At 39.5% G+C, this 22,077-nt stretch overlaps 1 protein-coding gene across 3 annotated transcripts in view; it reads left to right on the top strand.

Moving 5' to 3' along the window:
* tacc1 (transforming, acidic coiled-coil containing protein 1) overlaps positions 1 to 18,570 on the top strand; it is a 31,648-nt gene extending 13,078 nt beyond the window's left edge. For 2 of the 3 annotated variants that reach the window (XM_078248050.1, XM_078248049.1), the window contains exons 2-13: positions 6,882 to 6,991; positions 9,448 to 10,846; positions 11,687 to 11,750; positions 12,444 to 12,633; positions 13,395 to 13,459; positions 13,925 to 14,056; positions 14,162 to 14,238; positions 14,374 to 14,417; positions 15,288 to 15,451; positions 15,535 to 15,641; positions 15,758 to 15,878; positions 17,287 to 18,570. In XM_078248050.1, coding sequence (XP_078104176.1) covers positions 9,468 to 10,846; positions 11,687 to 11,750; positions 12,444 to 12,633; positions 13,395 to 13,459; positions 13,925 to 14,056; positions 14,162 to 14,238; positions 14,374 to 14,417; positions 15,288 to 15,451; positions 15,535 to 15,641; positions 15,758 to 15,878; positions 17,287 to 17,352 — 2,409 coding nt within the window. In that variant the 5' untranslated portion in view covers positions 6,882 to 6,991; positions 9,448 to 9,467 and the 3' untranslated portion in view covers positions 17,353 to 18,570. Of the gene's footprint in view, positions 1 to 4,489; positions 5,175 to 6,881; positions 6,992 to 9,447; positions 10,847 to 11,686; positions 11,751 to 12,443; positions 12,634 to 13,394; positions 13,460 to 13,924; positions 14,057 to 14,161; positions 14,239 to 14,373; positions 14,418 to 15,287; positions 15,452 to 15,534; positions 15,642 to 15,757; positions 15,879 to 17,286 lie in introns of those variants that run through there. The other variant, XM_078248048.1, reaches the window with a different exon arrangement.
* The last annotated feature ends 3,507 nt before the right edge of the window (positions 18,571 to 22,077 follow it).

Raw genomic sequence — 22,077 nt, 5'->3', positions numbered from 1 at the left:
CTAATTTAATTGAAATGTTATTTGGGAATATGCACGACTAAAGTTTAGTGTCCAAAATCAACCAACATGATATGAGTTTTAAGGTTGGTCATGAAGAGGACCCTTAAAAGTTAACCATCGTTATTTCAGTTTTATGCGTGGATGCTGCATATTCATAAATCAATGAGTTTAATTAAATTAACACACTGCAAATCTGGCCTGCTAAGAGGTTAGGAAGTGAGACAATTTGTTAATGGTGGACGTGGAGGGACAGTGCAATACTGAGTTTGTTAACAGTGGAAGTGAATTGCTCTCCAAATGCTTTAATACATCTTATAACTTATAACAAAAGTAATGGACATGTCATTATAAATAACTTGTATACAGTTGATCAGTGTACAATAGTGGCCATTATGAATTAAGTCTGCAGGCTGACTTATATGGAAATTAATGGAAATCTGTACTTGCATTGTGCACTATATAACTCGTACTATAAATGTCATCACAATGCACATTCATACAGAGTATTGGTGTGCAATTATGAGTACATCAATATAATTGGAGTTTGTACTGTATAAAGATGTGTCACATAATAGATGATATGTGCTAATTTAAGGTTTGGGTATGACATGTGTTAACTAAGTATAAATTGATTATGTTTGTTGCTATGCAGTGTTTTTTTCTTATTGAGGTGCATTGTCCAGTTGTCACAATGCTTTCACCACTAGATGTCCCTGCAACACACTGTTTCTGCTATTTGACAGCTCAGAGTGAAACAGGGAACTTATGTGATAGTGGCTTATCTCTGGCAGGATATGATCATAACTTAAAGTCAAAGCAAAACATGTTCAGCTCTTATAATACATGGCTAGTACCTAGCTGCTAGTTGATGAATGATCATCTCACACTGTTCAGTTTGTCACACTGTATACATTTGCTGTCAAAGGGCTGATCATTTAGTTTGCCTCTTTGTGATAAGGCAACATTCAGGACTCTTGTATGCTGCTAACATAGACTAATTGTTTTTACACACCATCTCTGTCATTGTCCCTTGCTCCACTTGTCCTTCCTTCTCCTTAGTTACTCAAACACATGCCTAACTATTCTTCTATTCACATTTTGATTCACTTCCTTCCTCCCCTTGTGTCTACACTTATTTCAGGCTCCAGAGGAGGGGCTGTTGTATAATGATGTGGCTCCACTATTGTCCTCTAAAAATGAAACACAGTCTCTATTTATGGCGAGAGTGTATTTAAAGTATGATACTGTAGACGCTGTGTGCTTATGTGAAATGTTATCTCTGCATTCTTTCAGACACTTGAGCTGTGAAGTTACAGGGCAGCTTTGTCAGAAAAATATTGTTACTGGATGTTAAGCTTGACATGACGACTTAACATAAATGTGTCATTAGTCACATACAGAGACAGGCAGAACTTGAGTTGTGTTAACTGAGAAAAAACTTGTTTGGGAAGGTCAGAGTTGTTTTCCTTCTAGTTTTAGGGACTTTCTGTTTTCTCAAAAATGGGGTTCCTCCCACTGTGTTTGAAATCTGAGCTCTTTTGAGTTGTGTTTGGATTTTGGTGGCGCGTCAGACCTCTTTTGCAGAACCTCTGGTGGCTGTGGTGGTGGTAGAATGGGGTGGTATTTTATTGAGAGATACACACAGCTGCCTCACGCTACCTACTGATGTTTATTGATGCCATTTCTTTAGACTAGAAAATAGGGGCTGTCATCTGTGAGTATGATTTGTTTGGAGGAGTGGAAAAAAGTGTGGTGCTGAGCTCAGTTTTTTTTTGTGTTTTCCAAAAAACAAACTGCCAATGAATAGTTACGAGTTATGTTAGGGTGGTAATAGGAACCTTTCTTACTTATCCCTGGCTACCACTAGAGTTTTCACTGGCCCCTTACCATTTAGAATAAAAAGAGAATACATGGAAACAAAGAGTTTAATGTTTGTAATAATAATAATAATAATAATAATAATAATAATAATAATAACCTTGACAGATGCAGAAACACCATTATCACACCTTCCCTTTAAGGTTTCTCATGAGCTTTGTTTTAATCAAACATGACCTAGGCTAAGTGATAATGAGGGATTATTGACAAAGATTGGTGGGAAGACAGTATCTTTTGTTCTGATAAGCTGCATCTACTGAGGCTCAGTGACTTAAATAGGAAAGCCTGGAGCTTTTGCAAGCAAACATTTTACAGACAAAGAGGAGATACTAATCCCAGAATAAAGGCACAAATAGATCCTCATGCTCCTGTGATAATCTCTCTGTACTATACCCATAACTACTACTTGCACATGATCAATGCAAGCAGGGATCCAGTAACATTCACCCCAGCCTCAAGCCCCACCAGACCCAGACAGTAAATAAGTGGGCAGAGGACAAACTGCACCCTTTCTGGTCCAATGTGGAAACTCTGAGCCTGCTCCTCCATTGGAATTTGGGAGGAGTTTAGCTGCTGCGTGGCCAAACCAAACCTTGGAGGAGTTTCTGGAGTGGGAGTACAGTATTAGAAAAAAATACACAGATGATGCATTGCATGTTATATGACAAGGCTCACAAAAACAAAAAATAATATACCATAAAGGTGTTCTTAAAAAAGCACAGAAGCTGTGGCCACATTGAAGCTCTGATATGTGTTTCATTCTGCTTTAAAAAACAAAATGACGATTAGGTTAGGTTAGACTTTATAGCTGATAACTGCTGCTACTTGGCATTTGCTCAAATACGAATCACCTCTAATAATAATAATAATAATAATAATAAACTTTATTTATAAATCACTCTTTATCACTTTTTAAAACAGAGTTACTTTACATGGAAAAATCTAAATAAAAAAATTCAGCACAATACAATTAAATTAAATCAGGCCACTAATACAGAGAATGAAATACCCAACAACCAAATAATAAGTTAAAAAGTGTGAAATAAACAAATAGAACATATTATAACTAAAGTGACATTAATAAAATGCTTTTTTTTAAGTTTTAAGAAGTGATTTGAAATATGATACTGCTGGAAGTCCCGAAGTCAAGTGGCCCTGACCGCAAAAGCCTGGTCACCTATACTTTTTAGGAACAGCCAGCAGAACCCTGCCTGAGGATCTGACCCTACACCCTGGCTCATAGTGGAGCTGCAATTCAGCAATATAACTGGGAGCCAGCTCATGAAGTGCTTTAAATGTGATCAGTAAAGTCTTAACATCAATTCTGTAGTGTGGTAAGCAGTGAAGGGAGGCCAGAAAAGGGCTAATGTGATCTTGTCTTTTAAATTTGTTAAAACCCGAGCAGCTGCATTTTGTACTAACCAAAGGCGTGAGATTGTATTGTGGCTTAACCCTGAATACTTAAATTACCATAATCAAGACGCAATGATATAAATGCATGTATGACCTTCTCGAGATCAGTGCCAGAGAGGAAGGACCTCATTTTGAAGCAAACACCCAGGTCAGCTGCACGTTTAAGAATTGCACACAGGGAGCTAAGTAGTTATGTAAAGAAGGCATTGGCTTTGGAGGACCAAATACCATTATTTCTGATTCATTTTCGTTCCGCTGGAGAAGGTTTTGGAACATCCAGCACTTGGTTTCTGATAGAAAAGACATAGACGTAGGTGGCCTTCACTGGTTTGGGACAAAAATCTGAGTTTAATGAATGTTGTGTTTGCGGATAACATGTCCTAGTGGGAGCAAGTATGAAGAGAACAGGGGGTCAAGGATGGAGCCCTGTGGGGAACACCACTGGTCGGAGGTGCCACTGAAGATCCAGGCATCACCAACAACTACTGAAAAAGTTCTATTTGACAAGTACAATTGAAACCAGAGGCTGACCCATTTTTCAAGGTGATCCAACAAAATTGCACCATCGACGGGATCTTTAAATAGCACAATCACCAACATCAGCTGTTAGAAATAGATCATTTGTAGCAGTGTTTCTGATTTAGTCTTTCTATCTTTTGTATGTCATGGGTCTCTTGGTCTACACAGAGAGTCTTCAGTTCGTACTAATGATTGACTTTGCCCTTTTTAGCAGCATCAGTTATTTTAGAGAACAGTCTCTAATGCTGTTGAGGTATTTCAGACACACATCCTGAGTAATGTCATGCTTTCGTTTCCTTGACAACATTCAACAATATGTACCTGTGTCAGATGCAACAATGGGTTTTTACCATCCATTAATGAGTGCATTGAAGGTGGTGATTGCCTGTCTGTTCAGTGGTCTGAACTGTTACCACAGACAAATTGAATCCAGCCAGGTAGATCTCCTGGGGCTATCCGACAAAACTGGTTCCCCTGCATGCATGCCTGCCACTGGATTGCAGAAACTGTTAACTGTTAACAGCCTGAGGGAGAAAAGAAGGCTTAAAGATCTAGCCCCACATTCCTAACCTCTTTCTGGGCTATAAAATGTGGAGCCCCAACAGTCCAGCTCCTCCTCCTCCTCCTCCTCCACCTTCTGTTTGTTTTCTGACTCCCTTCTTCTGCTTCAGAGTGAAAGAGCAGCCTGACAGGATCATACCATTTTCCAGCCACAGGGGAACTAATTTCGTTGAATAACGAGAAGCTGCATTCATTTTTAGAGCTTTGAGCTTCCTGCCTCCCTGTGTTTTTTGTCAGTGGACTGACCCGAGGTGGAGGGAAGGGGGTGTTCAGCAAGAGAGAGAGTGAGAACAGCATTTTGAAACCCAGCTGATCAGAGCTGTGATGTGCTGCCACAGACGGGGAGAGTGAACGTGACTGGGGAAAAAGAAAAGAGAAGATAATAGAAAGCAGCTGAAGTCTTAGTGATTTTAAGACGGAGAATATACAAACAGAAGAGTGGAAGAGAAATGTCTCCTCCCTTTCATGGAAACCTGGGAACTCATGTGAAGAGAGAGGCTCTGTGGAAAGATGTGAGAGCATTTGGCAGGGTGGAAATCTGAGGAAGAAACACACAGAAAAGGATCAGTCAGGCTCTGGAAACCAGTCCGGTGAGTCTTTGAGTTGAAAAAGGTTGGAAGAAAACCCGTGGAAAGAGAAGTGATGTCTTGGCTGTCACCCGTGTCATGGGCCAAATGGACGTGGACGGCGGTGCGAGGGGGAGAGGAGGGAGAGGAGGATGAAGAGGGGCAGGAGGCCAGCGAGGAGAGAGAGCAACGTGGAGAACGAGAAGAGGAAGAGGAGGAGAGATCTCAAAGCTGCAGGCAAGTGTTGTGCTGGAGCCCAGAGACTACTGACACTGTGATTTACACTGGCTGGACTGGAGGATGGGGCATTTTTACGTGTGTGTTCATGTGTGTCTAATATTATGAAGGTTAGAAAAAGAGGAGAAAAACACATCTGTTGGCTTATCTGCATTTTTTGTTTACATGCAGAAATGGCAAATGTGTTGTCGTGCAGCGCTGAGCGCTGACACATTTCTGGTGTGGCTGTGGTTTAGGCTGTCACAGGGTTTGAACAGCATGTTTTTCTGAGCCTTACTGACACTACTTCCTCATTTCTGTGGCTTCAGAGAAGTAACACAAACTGTAACACTGCAGCCAGGTACGGTTTAGTTTAATGATGTAAACATTGCTCACAAACATGACACGCGCTCAAGGCATCATGGCCCTGTTGTTTCCGTTTCTCGTGTCTGCTTTGATAATGTATTATCTTGGCCATTGTTTAAAGTAAAGATTCACAAGACCCTTTTTTGTGCTGACTTCCACAACTAAACATTTTATTGACCAGATAATATATCACTACTCTACCTTAAATGCCAACATTTATGTTTGTTTACTATCCCAGCAGTTATGTAACCAGAGTCACTCACATCAATATCTAACTGCACTGTGATGTGGCTTCCTGAAGTGATCAGATCAAAATCGAGTGTTGCTGCTCTACAATGTTAAAATCACAAATCAGTGTTGAAAATGGTCCATGTAAAGTACATTGCAAACTGTATTCAGTTGCAATGTTAGCATCTCATTTTAAAATATATACTTCATACTGTATAGTGCTAAAAATGTGAAGGGAAAGAGTGGGATGGCCTATTTTCTCTTTCTTATTCTTTATGGGCATTTCTGCCTTTAATGATAGGACAGCTCAGACATGAAAGGGAAGACATGCAGGAAAACCATCACAGGCCATACTCGAACCCTGGACCTTCTACATCGAGGAATAAACCTCTGTATGTGTGCCTGCTCTACCAACTGAGCTAACCAGCCACATTCTTTTTCTTTCTCTCCATTACTAGCATGAATCAAATAGTGCCAACTGTGTTGCCAAAGCACAATACAACATCAGAAGAGAGAGTAAATTAGTAGATTCAACGCAGAACCATAAATTGGCCTTAAGGTGTAATATAGATGGATTTTGGACAGTTGAGACTTGTAAAGGTACATCAAAGTCCTCTTTGCATTTGGTACATAGTACTAGAAATATCAAAATGTATATTTGGTTATATTCAGTACACTTCAGATTTGTATCTAAAACAGCATTCAGACTTTATCATTTTTGCTTTTTTATGCAAGTAATGGCTAGTTTTACCCCTAGGATTCAAATAGAACAACGTTAGAAGGTAACATCACACTTTGGTTGAACTGCTACATGCTGTGATGAAGGGGTCACACATAGGGAATAGAAATAAAGAATTGCATTTGTCCTTTACTTGCACATATTGCACATTTTAATGCAGTTAGTGCAGTTCTGTTAATGCAAGTCGTCTTTCGCAGTGCTGATTAAGACTTTTGCTTTTTGAGTACGTAGTTCCAGTATTTATAATGCGATCACTACTCCTTAGTTATATAAGGATTTTTCTGTCCTCCTGCGTTCTCATGTTTTGAATGTTTGGAAAGTTCATGCTCTCTCTCTCTCTCTCTCTCTCTCTCTCTCTCTCTCTCTCTCTCTCTCTCTCTCTCTGGCTTCCACAGCTCTGACTCAGAGGGTCATTTTGGCACTCCTGAAGCAGCAACTCCTGTCCACGCACCCCCAACCTTCCCAAGAGAGCTGGAGAATAACAACACTGATGCAGACAAAACAGGTGAGGCCACTGCTGAGCAAATAGCGAGAGAGAGAGAGTGAGAGAGAGTGAGTGAGAGAGAGAGAGAGAGAGAGAGAGAGAGGGAAAGATAAGAAGAAGCAGAGTCTGCATACTGTTCAAGAAGTAAACACACAGCAGTAATACCTCGGGGTAGCTAAAGGCTCTCATTAACATTACAAATATCAAACAGATCAGAAGAAATAAGTATTTTTCACGTACACGGCACATATTAAAGACAGTGTCCCTCCTTGAAGTTGCCATGGAAACAAGAGTCTTTTGATGTTGCACTAAAAATGTTCAGACGTCACATGTGTGTGCATGTGTTTGTCTTTGTAGTCAACAAAAGAAAAAATGTTTCTAAATTGCAACAACTAAGTCGTCTTTCTATGATAACATAATCGTTTTAAATAGCACATTTTTGACAAATATGTAACTCCACTACTGTGTCTGAACTGTGTGTATCAGGTTCCCCACACCAGAGTAATTGGATATATATGCAGTCTGACTGTTTCAGGAATGTACCTACGTACTGCATTTTAGCTTTAAATCCTGCCTTTTTAAACTATAAGTGCCATTATACAAATGTGTTTTATTACAGGTACCTAAGGTTACTTATACTAAGCAGTGAAGCATGTCCTGCATGCTTGGTAGGTAAGCTGGTATGCACACTGAGATTTGGGTGGGTTTTGGGTGTAATGATGGCGGAAGCACTGTCATTATCATTTGTATCACTGAGAGGAGGAGCCTATAGCAGAGTGTGGGAATGGCCCTTGCTCTGGAATTCAACAGGTTCAACAAAAGCTTTGGTTCGCCCCCTTTGGAAACTGATAGAGGTCACAATGAGGGGAGTGACTGAACAAAGCTTGTTATCAGGGTGAAACCATCTCGCTTTTTAAGGAGGTTTAGGAGACCATGCATTAACGTGAGGCAGTTGCTTTCTTGGTAGGAGTAAATCCTTCCTGTAAAACATTTCCAACAACATCTTCCAAAAGTGTACTTTGTGAAGGACAACCAGAATGGAGCGTGGAGGGAGTTCACTTTTGTTTCAACAACAAACGTCCCTTCCTGGAGCTGCGAATCAGGAAGTTAAAGTGCCTCTAGAAACTTTCTTTGAATGTAAACATGCTGGCCGTGTTTGTCTGTGTCTCCGTTACTACATCAGCATCAGTCTGTACGTGATGACAGTTTATAAATATTTAATAGATAGTTGAAGACTTTGTCAAAGCCAAAAAGGCACCATATATTAACTTGATTACATTAGCAGGTGAATACTTGAGGCTTGCTGTGTATGTTTCCTGGATGGATGTATCCATCTGTGGTGAAATCCCTGATAAACTTACTTTTTTATTTTTTTATTTAAAGATAATTTTTTTGGGCTTTTCCGCCTTTAATTGATAGAACAGCTAGGTGAGAAAAGGGGAAGACATGCAGGAAATCGTCACGGGTCAGATTTGAACCCTGGACCTCTGCGTCAAAGCATAAAACTCAAAGTATATGTGTGCCTGTTCTACTCACTGAGCCAACCCAGCCACGATAAACAAGCATTTTAAAATTTATTATAATATTATTTCTATACAATTATTTGAATACAATTTAGCAATGATTTGGTTTTAAAAATGTTTTAAATTCAAAGATAATCATTTATATGATATAGATGTGTTTGATTGAAACCAACTATTATGCACGGGGAGATAGTACTTTTTATACTAAAATCAATTAAGTATATCATGACAAAACAACACACAACAAATGCAAAACGATTAATTTTCTAATCAAATTCGACCACATGTTTTGCTTATTATTGCAGACACAACAGCTGAGTGAGATTGACCCTGCTGTGACATGTTCTGCCTTTATAAACAGTATGAGAGTACCAAAAGGGAGTCTTATAATTTTGCTGTTGATTATGCATGTGGATATGAACGATGATATGTTTGGATGGGCATGTTGGTCTGCAGGAATACTTGACTTGAAAATGACACTCTAGCGACATGCTAATGTGAGTGGAAGTAGGTAGAAACAAAACGGCTGCGCTAGTCTCCTAGCAACATAATATTACATGAATATGGCGAGTATGACAGGCATACTAAGATATGTTGATGTGTCAAAGAGTCCCTGGGGGCAATAATTACTCCACAGCAGCCGCCGTACCTGTTGTCCTCAACACAACACAAAATACATCATAACTGTCTTTTTTTCTCTTTCTCTCTATTTTCCAATGCACTACTTGGTTTAAATGACATGGCCCTCATAGAAAGACATCACCATGGCAACAGCAGCAATAGGAACCGTTTGCTGGCTAGGAGCCAATCAGATGTCACCTGCATCTGAGATTAGATTTGATTGGAGATATTATCATAGGGAGGGAGTGTGCATGCAGTTTCACTTTTTTATTTTTAAATTATTGTTATTTTTGTTAATTCTGGTGGTTTTTTCTTCTCACATTTCTTCTTCAGATGTGGATCAAGAGGAGCACATGATAGTAACTGCTCCGGTTTGGGATCAGGATATTTTGCTCAGCCACAACATGGGTCAGGATGAGCCTGCGGTCCCCATGGATGGCCCACTGGAAGTAAACATCCAGACCCTGGAAGCAGAACAAACAGAGAATCTTCCAGAAGCCTTGGGCTCTGTGCCTGTCCTTGCTCCATCCTCAGTGATGGAAGCGCCTGAAGTTGCTAAATGCACAGCGCCATCCTCTGAGCCATCCCAAGTCCCAGTCCCCGTCCTAGTGGCAGATCCTGTCCCCGATGTGGCTCCAGCTCCTGTTTCCGTTCCTGTTCCTGCTCCAACCCCAGAACCAGACTCAGTTCAGAGCAGTGCACCTGCAGCCAGACCAGTTTCAGAGCCCCCTGAGCAGAAACCTCTTGTTGAACCAGAACCACAGTGCAATGGCCTCGACCAGACAGAACCTACTAAAAAGACTAAAACCAGCAGGTCTAAGCCTCCATCCCTGAAGGTGAAGGCCTCGCCGAACGAGCTCGCACAAACAAACGAGGAAGAAGAACTTCCTCTTCCCAAAGCCACTTACAAATTTGACCCTGACCGGCTGGATGACAGCTTTAACCCCTTCACCTGCGGCGGATCCAAAATCCAAAACTCTCCCCCACCGTTCGGTTCAAGCTCTCTCCCCAGACTCGAGCCACTCGGTAGCTCCTTGCCTGTGTGTGAGGCCAGCTCAGCAGCTCCAGCCGAAGCGGAGATGATGGCGTCATCGTCAGAGTCGAAGTCTGTGATGCTGGAGTTCGGTCTGGACGAGGGGACAGTCAGCAAGCCACCTCCGAGGAAATTAGGTGGTAAAAAGACAACCAGTAAACTTGCAGCTAAGAAGCAGAAGGCCAAAGGATCAGGGGCTTCCTGCCAACCAGCACCAGAACCCACAGTGTCAGAATCAGATTCTCAACCAGCATCAGAACCAGTTTCTCTACCAGTGTCAGAACCAGTTTCTCAACCAGTGTCAGAACCAGTTTCGGATCCTTTTCCAGAAACTGCTTTGCCAGTTTCAGACTCTACTGCAGCTCTGAACCTTGACGATATTCCTATTCCTAAATCGGGAACATATAACTTTGATCCCAGTCAGTGGGACGACCCGAACTTCAATCCGTTTGGTAGCAATAGCACGGTGAGCAGCTCTCCAGTGCTCCCTAAGAGCTCCTACAGTTTCAATCCAGACAGTTTTGATGAATCCGTGGACCCATTCAAACCCTCCAAAACTATGAGCGCAGAGGACACGTCCAGTAGCGCCCCTCAGCCAGAGACAAAAGTGAAAGACGGAGGCAAACAGAAAGCAGGGCACCCAGCGGGAGAGAAGAAAGTGAGACAAATTCCCAAGAAAAGCAAAGAGAGGACAATCATGTAAGTCTACAGCAAAATGAAAATGTTCTAACCCCAGGAGTTTGCAGATTTGAGATTGTAACATTATCATCGATAATAAACATTCAGATTTTTATTTTTATATGTCATATTAGGTTTAGATCCACTCCACTGAGCTTGCTTTTTCTTTGGGTGGATGTGTTTGTTTTGAACACATGCCAAACACTAACACTGCATACTGGCCATTGATGCTGTTTCCAAACAGGTTATATATAGGCTCTTAAAAGTGCTTAGAGCTGCAGTGCTTTAGACTAATTTTAGCTTTTCCAGGTCTGTCGGCATCTTGTGTTTATGCTCAAACTTTAAACTATCTAACATGCTAAGCTGAATGCCTTAAGTCACTCACACACTATCCTTTGTCTCTTCCCCCTGATCTGTTCTACGTTCCCTTTATCAATATCCACTTCATCCTCCATTCTTCCTCGTTATGCAACCCCCAACCTCTGCTTTCGTCCACTTCTATTAGCCCCAGGACATCTGAACAAGTCAAGTTTCTCTGTTTTCTGTTGTAAGTACTCTCAACTATCGACGCTCTCTTTCATGCATGCTGGCTTCTCATTTTACTCTCATCGTGGCGTGTGCTGTGCCAGAACTGACTGTTGAAGGAGCATGCGAGGGGAAATAATCCTTAGTTTCACCTCAACTCACAAGGCCATACATCATCAAGTTAATTTGTCCCGTCTTGTGATCCCTCCAGAAATGCTGACAGCTCTATGGTTGTAAAAACAAGAGTAAGAAAGAGGAATTAAACTTTTGAAGGACCACTATTTTTGGATCTACGTATTCTGACACGTATATCGTCGTCATGTGCTTGTTTTGTAGGAATTCCTGTAAAGTTCAGAAATATGATGAGAGCCAGTCCTTGGTGCTTGACGTGTGCAATCAGGTAATGTGTGTTTTTCTGTGTGATGTTGTGTCAGCTGAAATGTGAAACCTTACCGTAGTGACACTGCAATGTCCATTATTCTGCAGCTGTCCAACCTCTCGGCCTCACCTCTTCACACACACACACACACACACACACACACACACACACACACACACACACACACACACACACACACCCATACACTATGATACAAGCTAACAGCAGCATCAGCAGTGGCTCCAGCTCTGCAGTGCCTGCTTGGCATGGTGACAGATGTGTGACTTATCACTCTGCAGTCAAATATTAGTCTGCTGCTCCAATGTGCCCTTAATGGTATCACCTCCTCCATCCTTAGGAGATATCCTCAAGATATTGTGTAACACCGGAGTCTCTTAGATAACGTATTATAACATAATTTTTCAAGGCCCACCAATGTTACCTCAGTGCAGTTGGATATTTGGGATTGTGATAACTGATACTTGTGTATGTTCTAAGTAATGTACTGTATCCACATTTGTTCATGAAATTTTGCAATCCACAATAGTACATATACTTTCCTATGTAGGAAAGTTTTTATAAAAGCTGCTAACTAAATGCCTTTCTTCCTGTAAGGAGTTATATCGTGTATTTATATATAGTTATATTTAATATTTGATATATCTGAAATAAATCCCATTATAAGGTGGATCCTATCTTCCTCCTTGTCTCCAGGAGGAGGATGAGGTGGTGGCTCAGACCCCAGAGATCACTAAGCGAGTTCATCACGCCACTGATGAGGAGAAGCTTGCCTCCACTGGCATTGTGGGCCAGACAACAGACAGCCAGGAGGAGAGAGGAGAACCCGAATGCAATAAAGCACCTGCGAAAAAACAGCCAATCAATGATATATCTGTTATGGATGGTATGTTTGGAACCCCCCTTCGCTATGTGTAAAATAAGATTTACAGCAGTGTTTGGTGTTAAAACGAAAAAAAAGCAAAAAGTGAAAAGGGAGACTTTTTCGACAATGCTAAATAAGACACTTTTTTCCCTTTAAGTCAACTTTAGTGGAAGGACCAACTGACCAAATGTTCACAAAACAATGGACATTTTTATTATGTGAAACAAACAGCCCTAGTAGACATAATAGTCATAATATATGGTCTCTTTTATTCCACCTGACCTAAATTTACTTGTGATGTATTTAAGTTAGTAGTATTTTATAGGACATGCAGTATGAAATGTCAGTGTATTCATGAGGTTTGGAGCTAGGCATGCCCAGAGAGGCGCCAGTTCCAACACCAGGATGAATTGCAAACTTGTGAACAAGAAAAGAGATTCAGTTACATCATTTTCTCCGTAACTACTGTTGGAGTATTGGAGACTGCAGAGCCCCAAGAAATAAGGAATAAAATGGAGCATGCAAGCTCAGCAAAACCCTGTCCTGGATATAAGAAAGTTATAAATGTTACACTGGGGAACAAATGCTTCCCACAGTTTTGCATAAAAAGTCTGTGTCAGTGGCGCACGTCTCACACCGTCTTTATACTAAGGAAACAAGACGACGGAAACTAGAAAAATAGTGCCCATATTCTTTACTTAACTTCGTAACTTAGAACATGACAATTAGTACAATTAACAGTTGTCATTTGTCATTGAAGTATGTGTTTTTTCTCCTTAAAGGTCCTGAGACTAAGATTACAGATCACCTGGAGGAAGAGGACACCTGCAGTCTGAAAGATGATATAGTAAGTAGACTATAGGAACCACAGGGAGGGAGTAGTATGACTATTTAAACATGGCCTGCTTGTTTTGCACCAATTATTCTTTATCTCAATTGGGAAGAAGATAGTTTAGCCATTATTTGAGTCCTACTTTTAAATTTTTTCATACTAGGACTATGTTGCTTTCTTATGCCCCAGGAGCTAGTTTTGCTACAATAATCTAATAGTTTTTAATCACACAATATTTGTCCAGAGATAGATAACCACACTTGCACTTTCAGGTTATACAAATGTTTGATTAATAAAATCAACACACATGTGAACAGTTTTCCCAGAGCACTCATTGCGGAGACATCATGTGATTTGAAATGAAAAGTAAATACAGCAGAAGTGGTGATTTGCAACATGCCATAAGGGGCCTGCTGACAAAATGTAAAGATCGTGGCAGTTCTAGTCAGATACAAAGTATGTTTTCTGCATATTCCACAGAGTGAGATATCCATTAACCTGACAACAAAGGTGACCAGCAGTGAGGGCCCAGCCACAGCAGCCCTGTCCCAGGACAACATACCTCTGAGTGAGATGGACAAGGCCGCAGTGCTCACCCTGATCAGAGAGGAGGTATGTCACTGTCACTCAGAAAGACAGAACTCATCTACTGATGGTTATTTTTTTTATTTTTTAAGATCTGAACATTTTCCTTGTCATGCCCTGTCCTCCAATCAGATCATCACTAAAGAGATGGAGGTCAATGAGTGGAAGAGGAAGTATGAGGAGAGCAGGGCTGAGGTGTTGGAGATGAGGTATGGAGCTTCACTGTTTCTTTAGAAGCTTGCTTTACATTTTAATATATTGCAATGCAAATGTAGAAAACAATATTAACATCATAGAGAAACAAAATTTACAGATGATGTACTTTCTATTTTTTATCTTGACAGGAAAATTGTTGCAGAGTATGAGAAAACAGTTGCACAGATGATTGGTAAGTTGCTGCCACCTAATGGTGGTAGATTCTACATGGATTTGTTTGTTTCACACCTCATGGCTTCAGAATGCCTTGTTATCAGTAGTGTGTGTATTTCATGACTGCTCCCCGAACATTAGAACACCTCCAGGATACATTCAATTTAAGGATGCATTATATAAGTATATCTCACTTAAAATGTTCATTTTTGTTGTGTTGTGTCTGTTGCAGTGCATAGGATTCAAAATGAAACAATGACAATGAGGTTAAAATGTCAACTCTCAGCTTTATTTCAAGAGTGTTTACATCCACATCAAAGGAAAATTGAAGCCTTTTTTTTTATTTATACACCCCAAAACATAAAGTAATTGGATTGAGTTTGCTTAAACTTCATAAATCCCTCATATTTATTTGCTGATATTTTGCACACTACAACTGCCTGAAGTCTGTGGCTCAAAAACACCAGCACCAACACTCTGTAGCTTCCGTCGTGATGCTCTGCTGGGTCTGTACTGCAGCCAGATAGTCATCAGAGTGAAACACATCATCAGTTGTACTGAGGTCAGGTACCTCAGGTACTCAGGACCTCACCAGTCAATTATATCCCACTGTTTGGCTATAGAAAATAAAGTTAAAATTGTCTTAAAATTGGAGAACAAGTAGTGTATATATACAGGGCTACAAGTCCCTCACACTCAAGTACCCACAAGGCTGAGAGTTGGCACTAGTCCTATAGTCACTGCTTCATGTCAAACACAATGTGCTAGCGTAGCACAGAAGGACTTATTTTATCTGGTGACGTATTTGTTGTTTCAGTTCAGTCTTTAAGCTGTGGTATACATCTTGCCACTTAAATCTTGTATTTTGTAACTCCCCTGTTGGTTGCAGAGGACGATCAGCAGCAGAAGACCCTGTCCTGCAGTAAGTCCGTCAGACAGCTGACCATAGAGAGGGATCAGGCCTTGGCAGACCTCAACTCTGTGGAGCGCTCCTTCGCTGACCTCTTCAGGAGGTATGAGAACATGAAGGGAGTCCTGGAGGGCTTCAAGAAGGTCAGTAGAGCTTCAGTATGAATCTCATGAGACTACCAAAGAATAGTCAGTTCACTAGATATTCTCTACATGTATTTCTTCAGAATGAGGAGGTGCTGAAGAAGTGTGCGCATGACTACCTGATGCGTATCAAGCAGGAGGAGCAGCGATACCAAACTCTCAAGGTGCATGCTGAGGAGAAACTTGATAAGTAAGTTTCCATGTCTGCAATTCACGATTTCAGAATTCAATCGTTAGACAGGCTAGACATACTGTAGTCTCTCATTTTGACGATCTCTCTTGTCTCTTTCACTTCCTCTCTAACAGGGCTAATGAGGACATAGCCCAGGTACGTGCCAAAGCCAACTCTGAGAGTGTCGCACTAAACGCCAGCCTGAGGAAGGAGCAGATGAAGGTGGAGTCACTTGAAAGAGCTGTCCTTCAAAAGGTGGGACTACAAACATGATTAAAATTGATTCACTGTGTTAAACTGCGTAAGTGAAAGGCAGGGTATGCTGAAAAAACACTCTGGATGATTGAGGTTAAAACACTTTCGCTGGGAGAGTTTTCTGTTTGTGTGTTAGACATCTCTTTTCAATTCAGAAGTCTGGTAAAAGGTGCTAAACAAGGCTTTTTTATGATCAATTTTTTATTATTTTTATATTTTTGAACATACAGAACAAACAACTACAATCAAACAAGAACCAAAACCCTCTCCCACCCCCCACCCTCTGCGGTCTTGGGGAAAACAAGACAAACCAATATACAAGAAAACAAAACAAAACAGAAATCATACCTTGCCTAGTCGCTCACTTCTAATTCTTGTGGTGTTGAGGTCATTAGGACTGAGGACTTTGTTAATCCTTGCTGTAGAGAGCTCCAGCATAATTATGTCTAGGAAGTACGCCAACCACTGTTTTATACAAAGCGACTGGGGTGGAAAAACAATGTATTATTGTCAAATAAATTGTGGTATGTAGGAATTATTACATCAAACAAATACGATCACAATTGAGAACTTGTTTCTTCCCATCGCCTTTAACTTGCTGCACCAAGAGGAACTGGAACAGGATTTTTTGTTCTTCTCGCTTTGGAAAAAAATGTCTTCTCCTGTTTTGTGCAATTAGATCCAATAGATTTTATAGGAAAATCCAACCTCTGTGGCTTGCAATGTTAAAATATAGATTCATGGTGTTAAATTACAGTGATTTCAAAAGTGCTTTATTTACAGCAATCTGTAACATATCTGTAAAGTACTTCATCATGTGCAGGAATGTGTCTGCCATCACATTGGCATGACATCTAATAGTAGGGGGCAGTGTTTAATTATTAAATTAATAAAGGCCAACCAGTCTCTGGTCACATATCATATAAGCATATCATATGTTTGTTTTTTTATGTGAAAAAAAACTAGCATCTATACGTGTCAAATAGATATAGCAGAGTAAAAAGTACAATATTTCCCTCTGAAATGTAGTGATGTAGAAGTATAAAGTAAAATGAAAATACTCAAGTAAAGTATGTGACCGCTCACCGCAACTCATTTGGCAATGGCTTGAATGTAACGGACGTTCATTAATATCAAAAAGTTACGCACTAAAGCTTTAAGTACAGTACTTAAGTAGATGTATTTAGTTACATTCCACCACTGGTTAGTGTTTAACACAGCCCAATGTATTTGCCCAATTCATATTTTGAAAGTGTGCACATTGACTGTTCTGCGAGCTACTACAGACAAAACTTCTCTGCGAACATATTCAAAGACTTTTATTGTATCTGTGCAGAATAGTGTTTCTGTCCTGGCGTTTTATCTTTACCCCCAATTTCTAAACACTCTTCCTCTCTGTCTCTCACAGAATCAAGAGATCGAGGAGCTCACTAAGATCTGCGATGAACTGATCGCCAAACTGGGGACAGAATAAGAGGCCTTTAATCAATATTTCACTGCAACATTGATGTAAATACTGTACATGATCACACTTCAAGCACCTGTCAACCATATCTTTCTCTCTGCTCATATGATTTTGAAAAATACATTTGAAATGCACAATGGTTGCTCTTTTCAGATTGAAATATGAAACCAGCGCAATAATAGTTCATAGTGGAAGTTGAAGAAGCACAAAGCTATCACAAGGTGTATTTTAATTATTTTGAAGGAGATTTATTGATCTTTGGTTAAGGATCTACAGCAAAGGCTCATTTTATAGTTCAAAGATTCATCACGTTTTAACTGTTGACCCTCTTCATTGTAATGTATGTGCTTTTGTTCTATTACAGAGAATTTCCATAACTGTTTTATCTCTGGGATTGTTAGATATGAAGAGCATTTAAGAGAATCTTGAATTCTGTTCTATAATATCGTGTTCATTTGGAGATAGTTTGATGGGTGGAAATTAAAGTTTAGTTTGAAACTTAAGTAGTGAAAACTTTGCTCTCATTATACTGTAAAATTAAACCATGTGCCATGTTTAATTTTCTCGCTCTGCGTTTGAATGCAGGAAAGTAAGAAACACATTCTGACATCGCCATGTAGATATTTTTGGACTGTATTCATATTTTATGTAAGCCCAAATGTTGCTGGTGTGCCTTTATTTTGTCTTCTTTTGAAAAAAAAAAAAGATTTGGTTGCCAAAATGTACTATATACATTATATATCTTTTATGATCAAAACACCCTGAACAACAGTGAGTTATAATGGGTTTGCAGTTAAGGTGAAGGTCTGTGTTTTTGTGAGCAGAGAGTTCATCATCTAATAATATCTTTATTGCTAACATCAGAATATTCTGGTCCGAGTGAACCTGAAGAAGCTCACGAGTGCATTTCTGGTCAGATGTGTTTGAGATATAAAGGACAGATTCTTCTGTGGATGCCTTGTTTCACGTCAGCACAATCAATTGCCAAATGTCCTTGTAAAATGACAGTTTCAGTTGACTCTGTGCCCTGCTGTAGTGGTGTTACATTAGTCTGAAGGTGCTTTTCGATGCAAATCCATTGTAACAGTCAAATATATGTAAATTTTATACTTTATGAAAAGAATATTGTTCCAAATATTTGTAAAATTGAAGAGTAATGTATACCCAGATTGTATGTTAACTGCTATATTTTGTGCATTCCTGAATAAATGGTTAAGATTTAAAATATTTCCTCCTTTGCCTGAATCATTTAAGCTGAGCACATAATGAATCAGAAACACATACCGTTTTGTTGTTCCTGAGTCCACTATCGCTGCAGCCAATGTTTATTCCTACAGGGAAGCTAGAAACTAAATGTCATCACTGTCTTCATGCTCTCTCAGCCAATGTCCTGTTGCTTCTTACAAAGTCAAAGAAGCGGTAGTTTCCTCCAGCGGTCAGATTTAACAATTATAACAGTAGTTAGAAATGTATGAACAAAAGAGTCTATCTCAGGTGGTGTGGTACATGGTCCACAACTGTGGCAGGTCAGTGATTTTGTTAGCAGCTTCCCATTATTTAACCCTTTCAATTTCCATTTCTGTTGTCAAATTGAAATGAAAAATCACAAGTGGGGTTAAGTTTATGTACTGTAAATTTGAAAAATCAAAACTAAGGTACATTAGTCACTAACTGGGAACTCTACTTGTTAGACTTGAAGTTGTGTGTTTGGTCTGCTTCGACATCCCTCTGTTCTGTTGCAACTTGACTACAGAGACGACCTCCTTCCTGCTCCCCTGATGGAACTGTTGATCACACTTTAGAGGAAAAAACGTCCTCTTCCTTACCTCATATTGTTCATATCACTTTTTTCATAAACAGTTAACTATACAGTGAATCAGTTTAGCAGAGGAACAGGCTGACTGCTGGTATTCTTTGCCCTACTATTCACAACAGATAACTTAATGATGTTTACTCAGACAAAATAAGTGGTCATCCTCATTAAATCCCAATTGCTTTCTCAAACACGGCCCAGTAGCCAAACCTGTTTGAAGCGGGGTCATTTACCAAATGTGGCCAGCCGGTTTTTATTGTTGTAGTCTCTCAGTGCCAACAGATGCACTACAAATGTATTTCTCCATATAAAACAATGCAGGAAGTCAAAATGTGTCAGATGTGTCAGGTCTAGAAGCCTAGAGAAGCTACAGTCAGTAGAAAGGTTGTAGTAGGTAACTTGAATAATGTTGATAAAAAATGTTCAGGCAAATTTTGGTAATTGTTTTATGTTTGATGTCACTTACGTCAGTAAATTCAAGTCTTACCTGTTACATGTCTCAAATGTTTTTGTCCTTAATGACATTTGCACAGCAGACAAATTTGTTGGAACATTCTCACCACATGGTGGTGTCCTTGAACACCACAGTATCACAGGGCAGGTACTGTACTATGCTAGACTTTTTTTCCGACAAACTACACTTTTTTATGACTTTTTTTTTACATACTATACTATGACTTGTTGTCTTCAGTAATGTGAATGATAAATACAAGTCTTCATAACTTCATAGCTCAGTGAGATTAGCTGCTAAAGATTTTATGAAAATCAGAGGTTGAGGGTTCAACTCTTTCACACACTATGACTTTTTTATGACTTTTTTTGACATGCCATATATACTATACTATGACTTTTTATGACTTTCTGCAACACACTAAACTATGATTTTGTACAACTTTTTTGTCTTCAGTAATGTGAACAATAAATACAACTCCGAGCCAGTAAATTATGAGCTTCATAAATAGCTCAGGGAGATAAGATGCTGACAATCTTATAACAATTTGAGGTTGAGGGTTCAATTCTTTAATATACTATGACTTTTTTCAACATACTATACTCAGACTTTTTTATGATTTTTTTTGACATACTATACTATGACTTTTTTCAACATACTATACTATGAATTTCTTATGACTTTTTTCGACATGCTATACTATGACTTTTTTCAACATACTATACTATGAATTTCTTATGACTTTTTTCGACATGCTATACTATGACTTTTTTATGACTTTTTTTCAACATACTGTACAATGGAATTTTTCAACATACTATGCTATGACTTTTTTTCTGACTTCTTACAACATACTACTAAGACTTTTTTCTGACTTTTTTCGACATATGACTATGACTTTTTTATTATTTTTTTCGACATACTATGAACGATAAATACAACTCCGAACCAGTGCATCATGAGCTTCACAAATAGGTCAGTGAGATTTGCCTACTGAAGATTTAATAACAATTTGAAGTTAAGGGTTCGACTCTTTCACATACTATGGCTTTTTTTTGACATACTATACTTTGACTTTTTTATGACATACTACAGTAAATAGAGTTTATTCTGATGGATCAGTTAGGAAGTTTAAGAGTTTTTGGGGGGGCTTTTCTGCCTTTAATTTGACATGAATAGCTAGGTGAGAAAGGGGAAGACATGCAGGAAAACGTCACAGGTCAGATTCGAACGCTGGACCTCTGCGTCAAGGCATAAACCTCTCAGTATATGTGCGCCTGCTCTACCCACTGACACAACCCAGCCACCAGTTAGGAGGTTTAGACATGACAGTTAGTTAGTTAGTTAGTTGGTTAGTTAGTTAGTTAGTTAGTTAGTTACTTTATTGTCCAGGAATAGTTTTTTACTTCACCACACAGCACTGAAAACAACACAAGACAGCTGATGAATACAGGCATGAAGTACACAGCATCAACTTGAGCGACTTGCTGTACAGATTTGTGGTGGCTCTTACTTGTCTACAATGCGTCGTTGAGGGTAACACTTACAATCTCAAAAGTTTGTTTCTTATATTTAATTTATATTTCTCACTTGGTTGCATCTGGGGCTCCCCTAGAGCAGATTAGCTCAAGAGCTGACCACCATTGGTTCTCCTTTGTGAAAATATGAACTACAATATCACTGATTATGTCCACAAACAAGAAATATCTGTCTCTCTTGTTTTATCAGCCACTTTTTTTATTTACCTTGTCTATACGGTCAGCCATGGCATGATGAGAAGAAAGCCAGTCGACTTGACTGAGCTTGTTTGCTGGAAATGGTCTAAAGTTTGTAGTACAGATACAGTCTATGTGGACAGAAGAACCAAACCAATGAGCTAACAATTGTTGATTGTCAGTTAAATTAGCAGTACTACAGTACCCAGTTAAAATAACATTTTCCTTCTTATGGAAAGTGCAAAAAAGAACTTTGTAGCATATAATAATACTTTAATAAATGAACAAAATTCCACAATAGTCATTAAGTATGATGAAATCAGCTCAGCAGAGGAAGGATGACAGAGGAGGAGGAAGGACAGCCTGCAACTGTACGAAGGACACTGATACTGACTAATGTCTGCGTTCTTCATTCTTTCTCTTTCTCTTTCACTCAATATTGTGATTTTAGGACTAGTATTTATTTTATTCACATTTTAGATTAGTTTCCAGTGAGATTATATAGTGACCTTGCTGTTGTAAACTTTACTGTTGCTGCTCTAGAAACAACATTTAGTTATATATTTAAAATATCAATTCAAATCCTGTTCTAAATTTGTAATTAAATATTTGGCCACAACTTAGCATACACTGTCTATCCAGCCACATAGGCCACTAGGTGTAGACCGAACAGTGTAACCCTGGTGATTGGGCCGGAGAGGGCGGGTCCAGGATGCTGAGGCGGCTTCTCATTGGCTGCTCTGCGCGGTGTGGGA

This window comes from Sander vitreus, chromosome 4, assembly GCF_031162955.1.
Source record: "Sander vitreus isolate 19-12246 chromosome 4, sanVit1, whole genome shotgun sequence".
In the NCBI taxonomy this organism is placed as follows: domain Eukaryota; kingdom Metazoa; phylum Chordata; class Actinopteri; order Perciformes; family Percidae; genus Sander; species Sander vitreus.
This window is presented reverse-complemented; position numbering and strand designations above follow the sequence as displayed.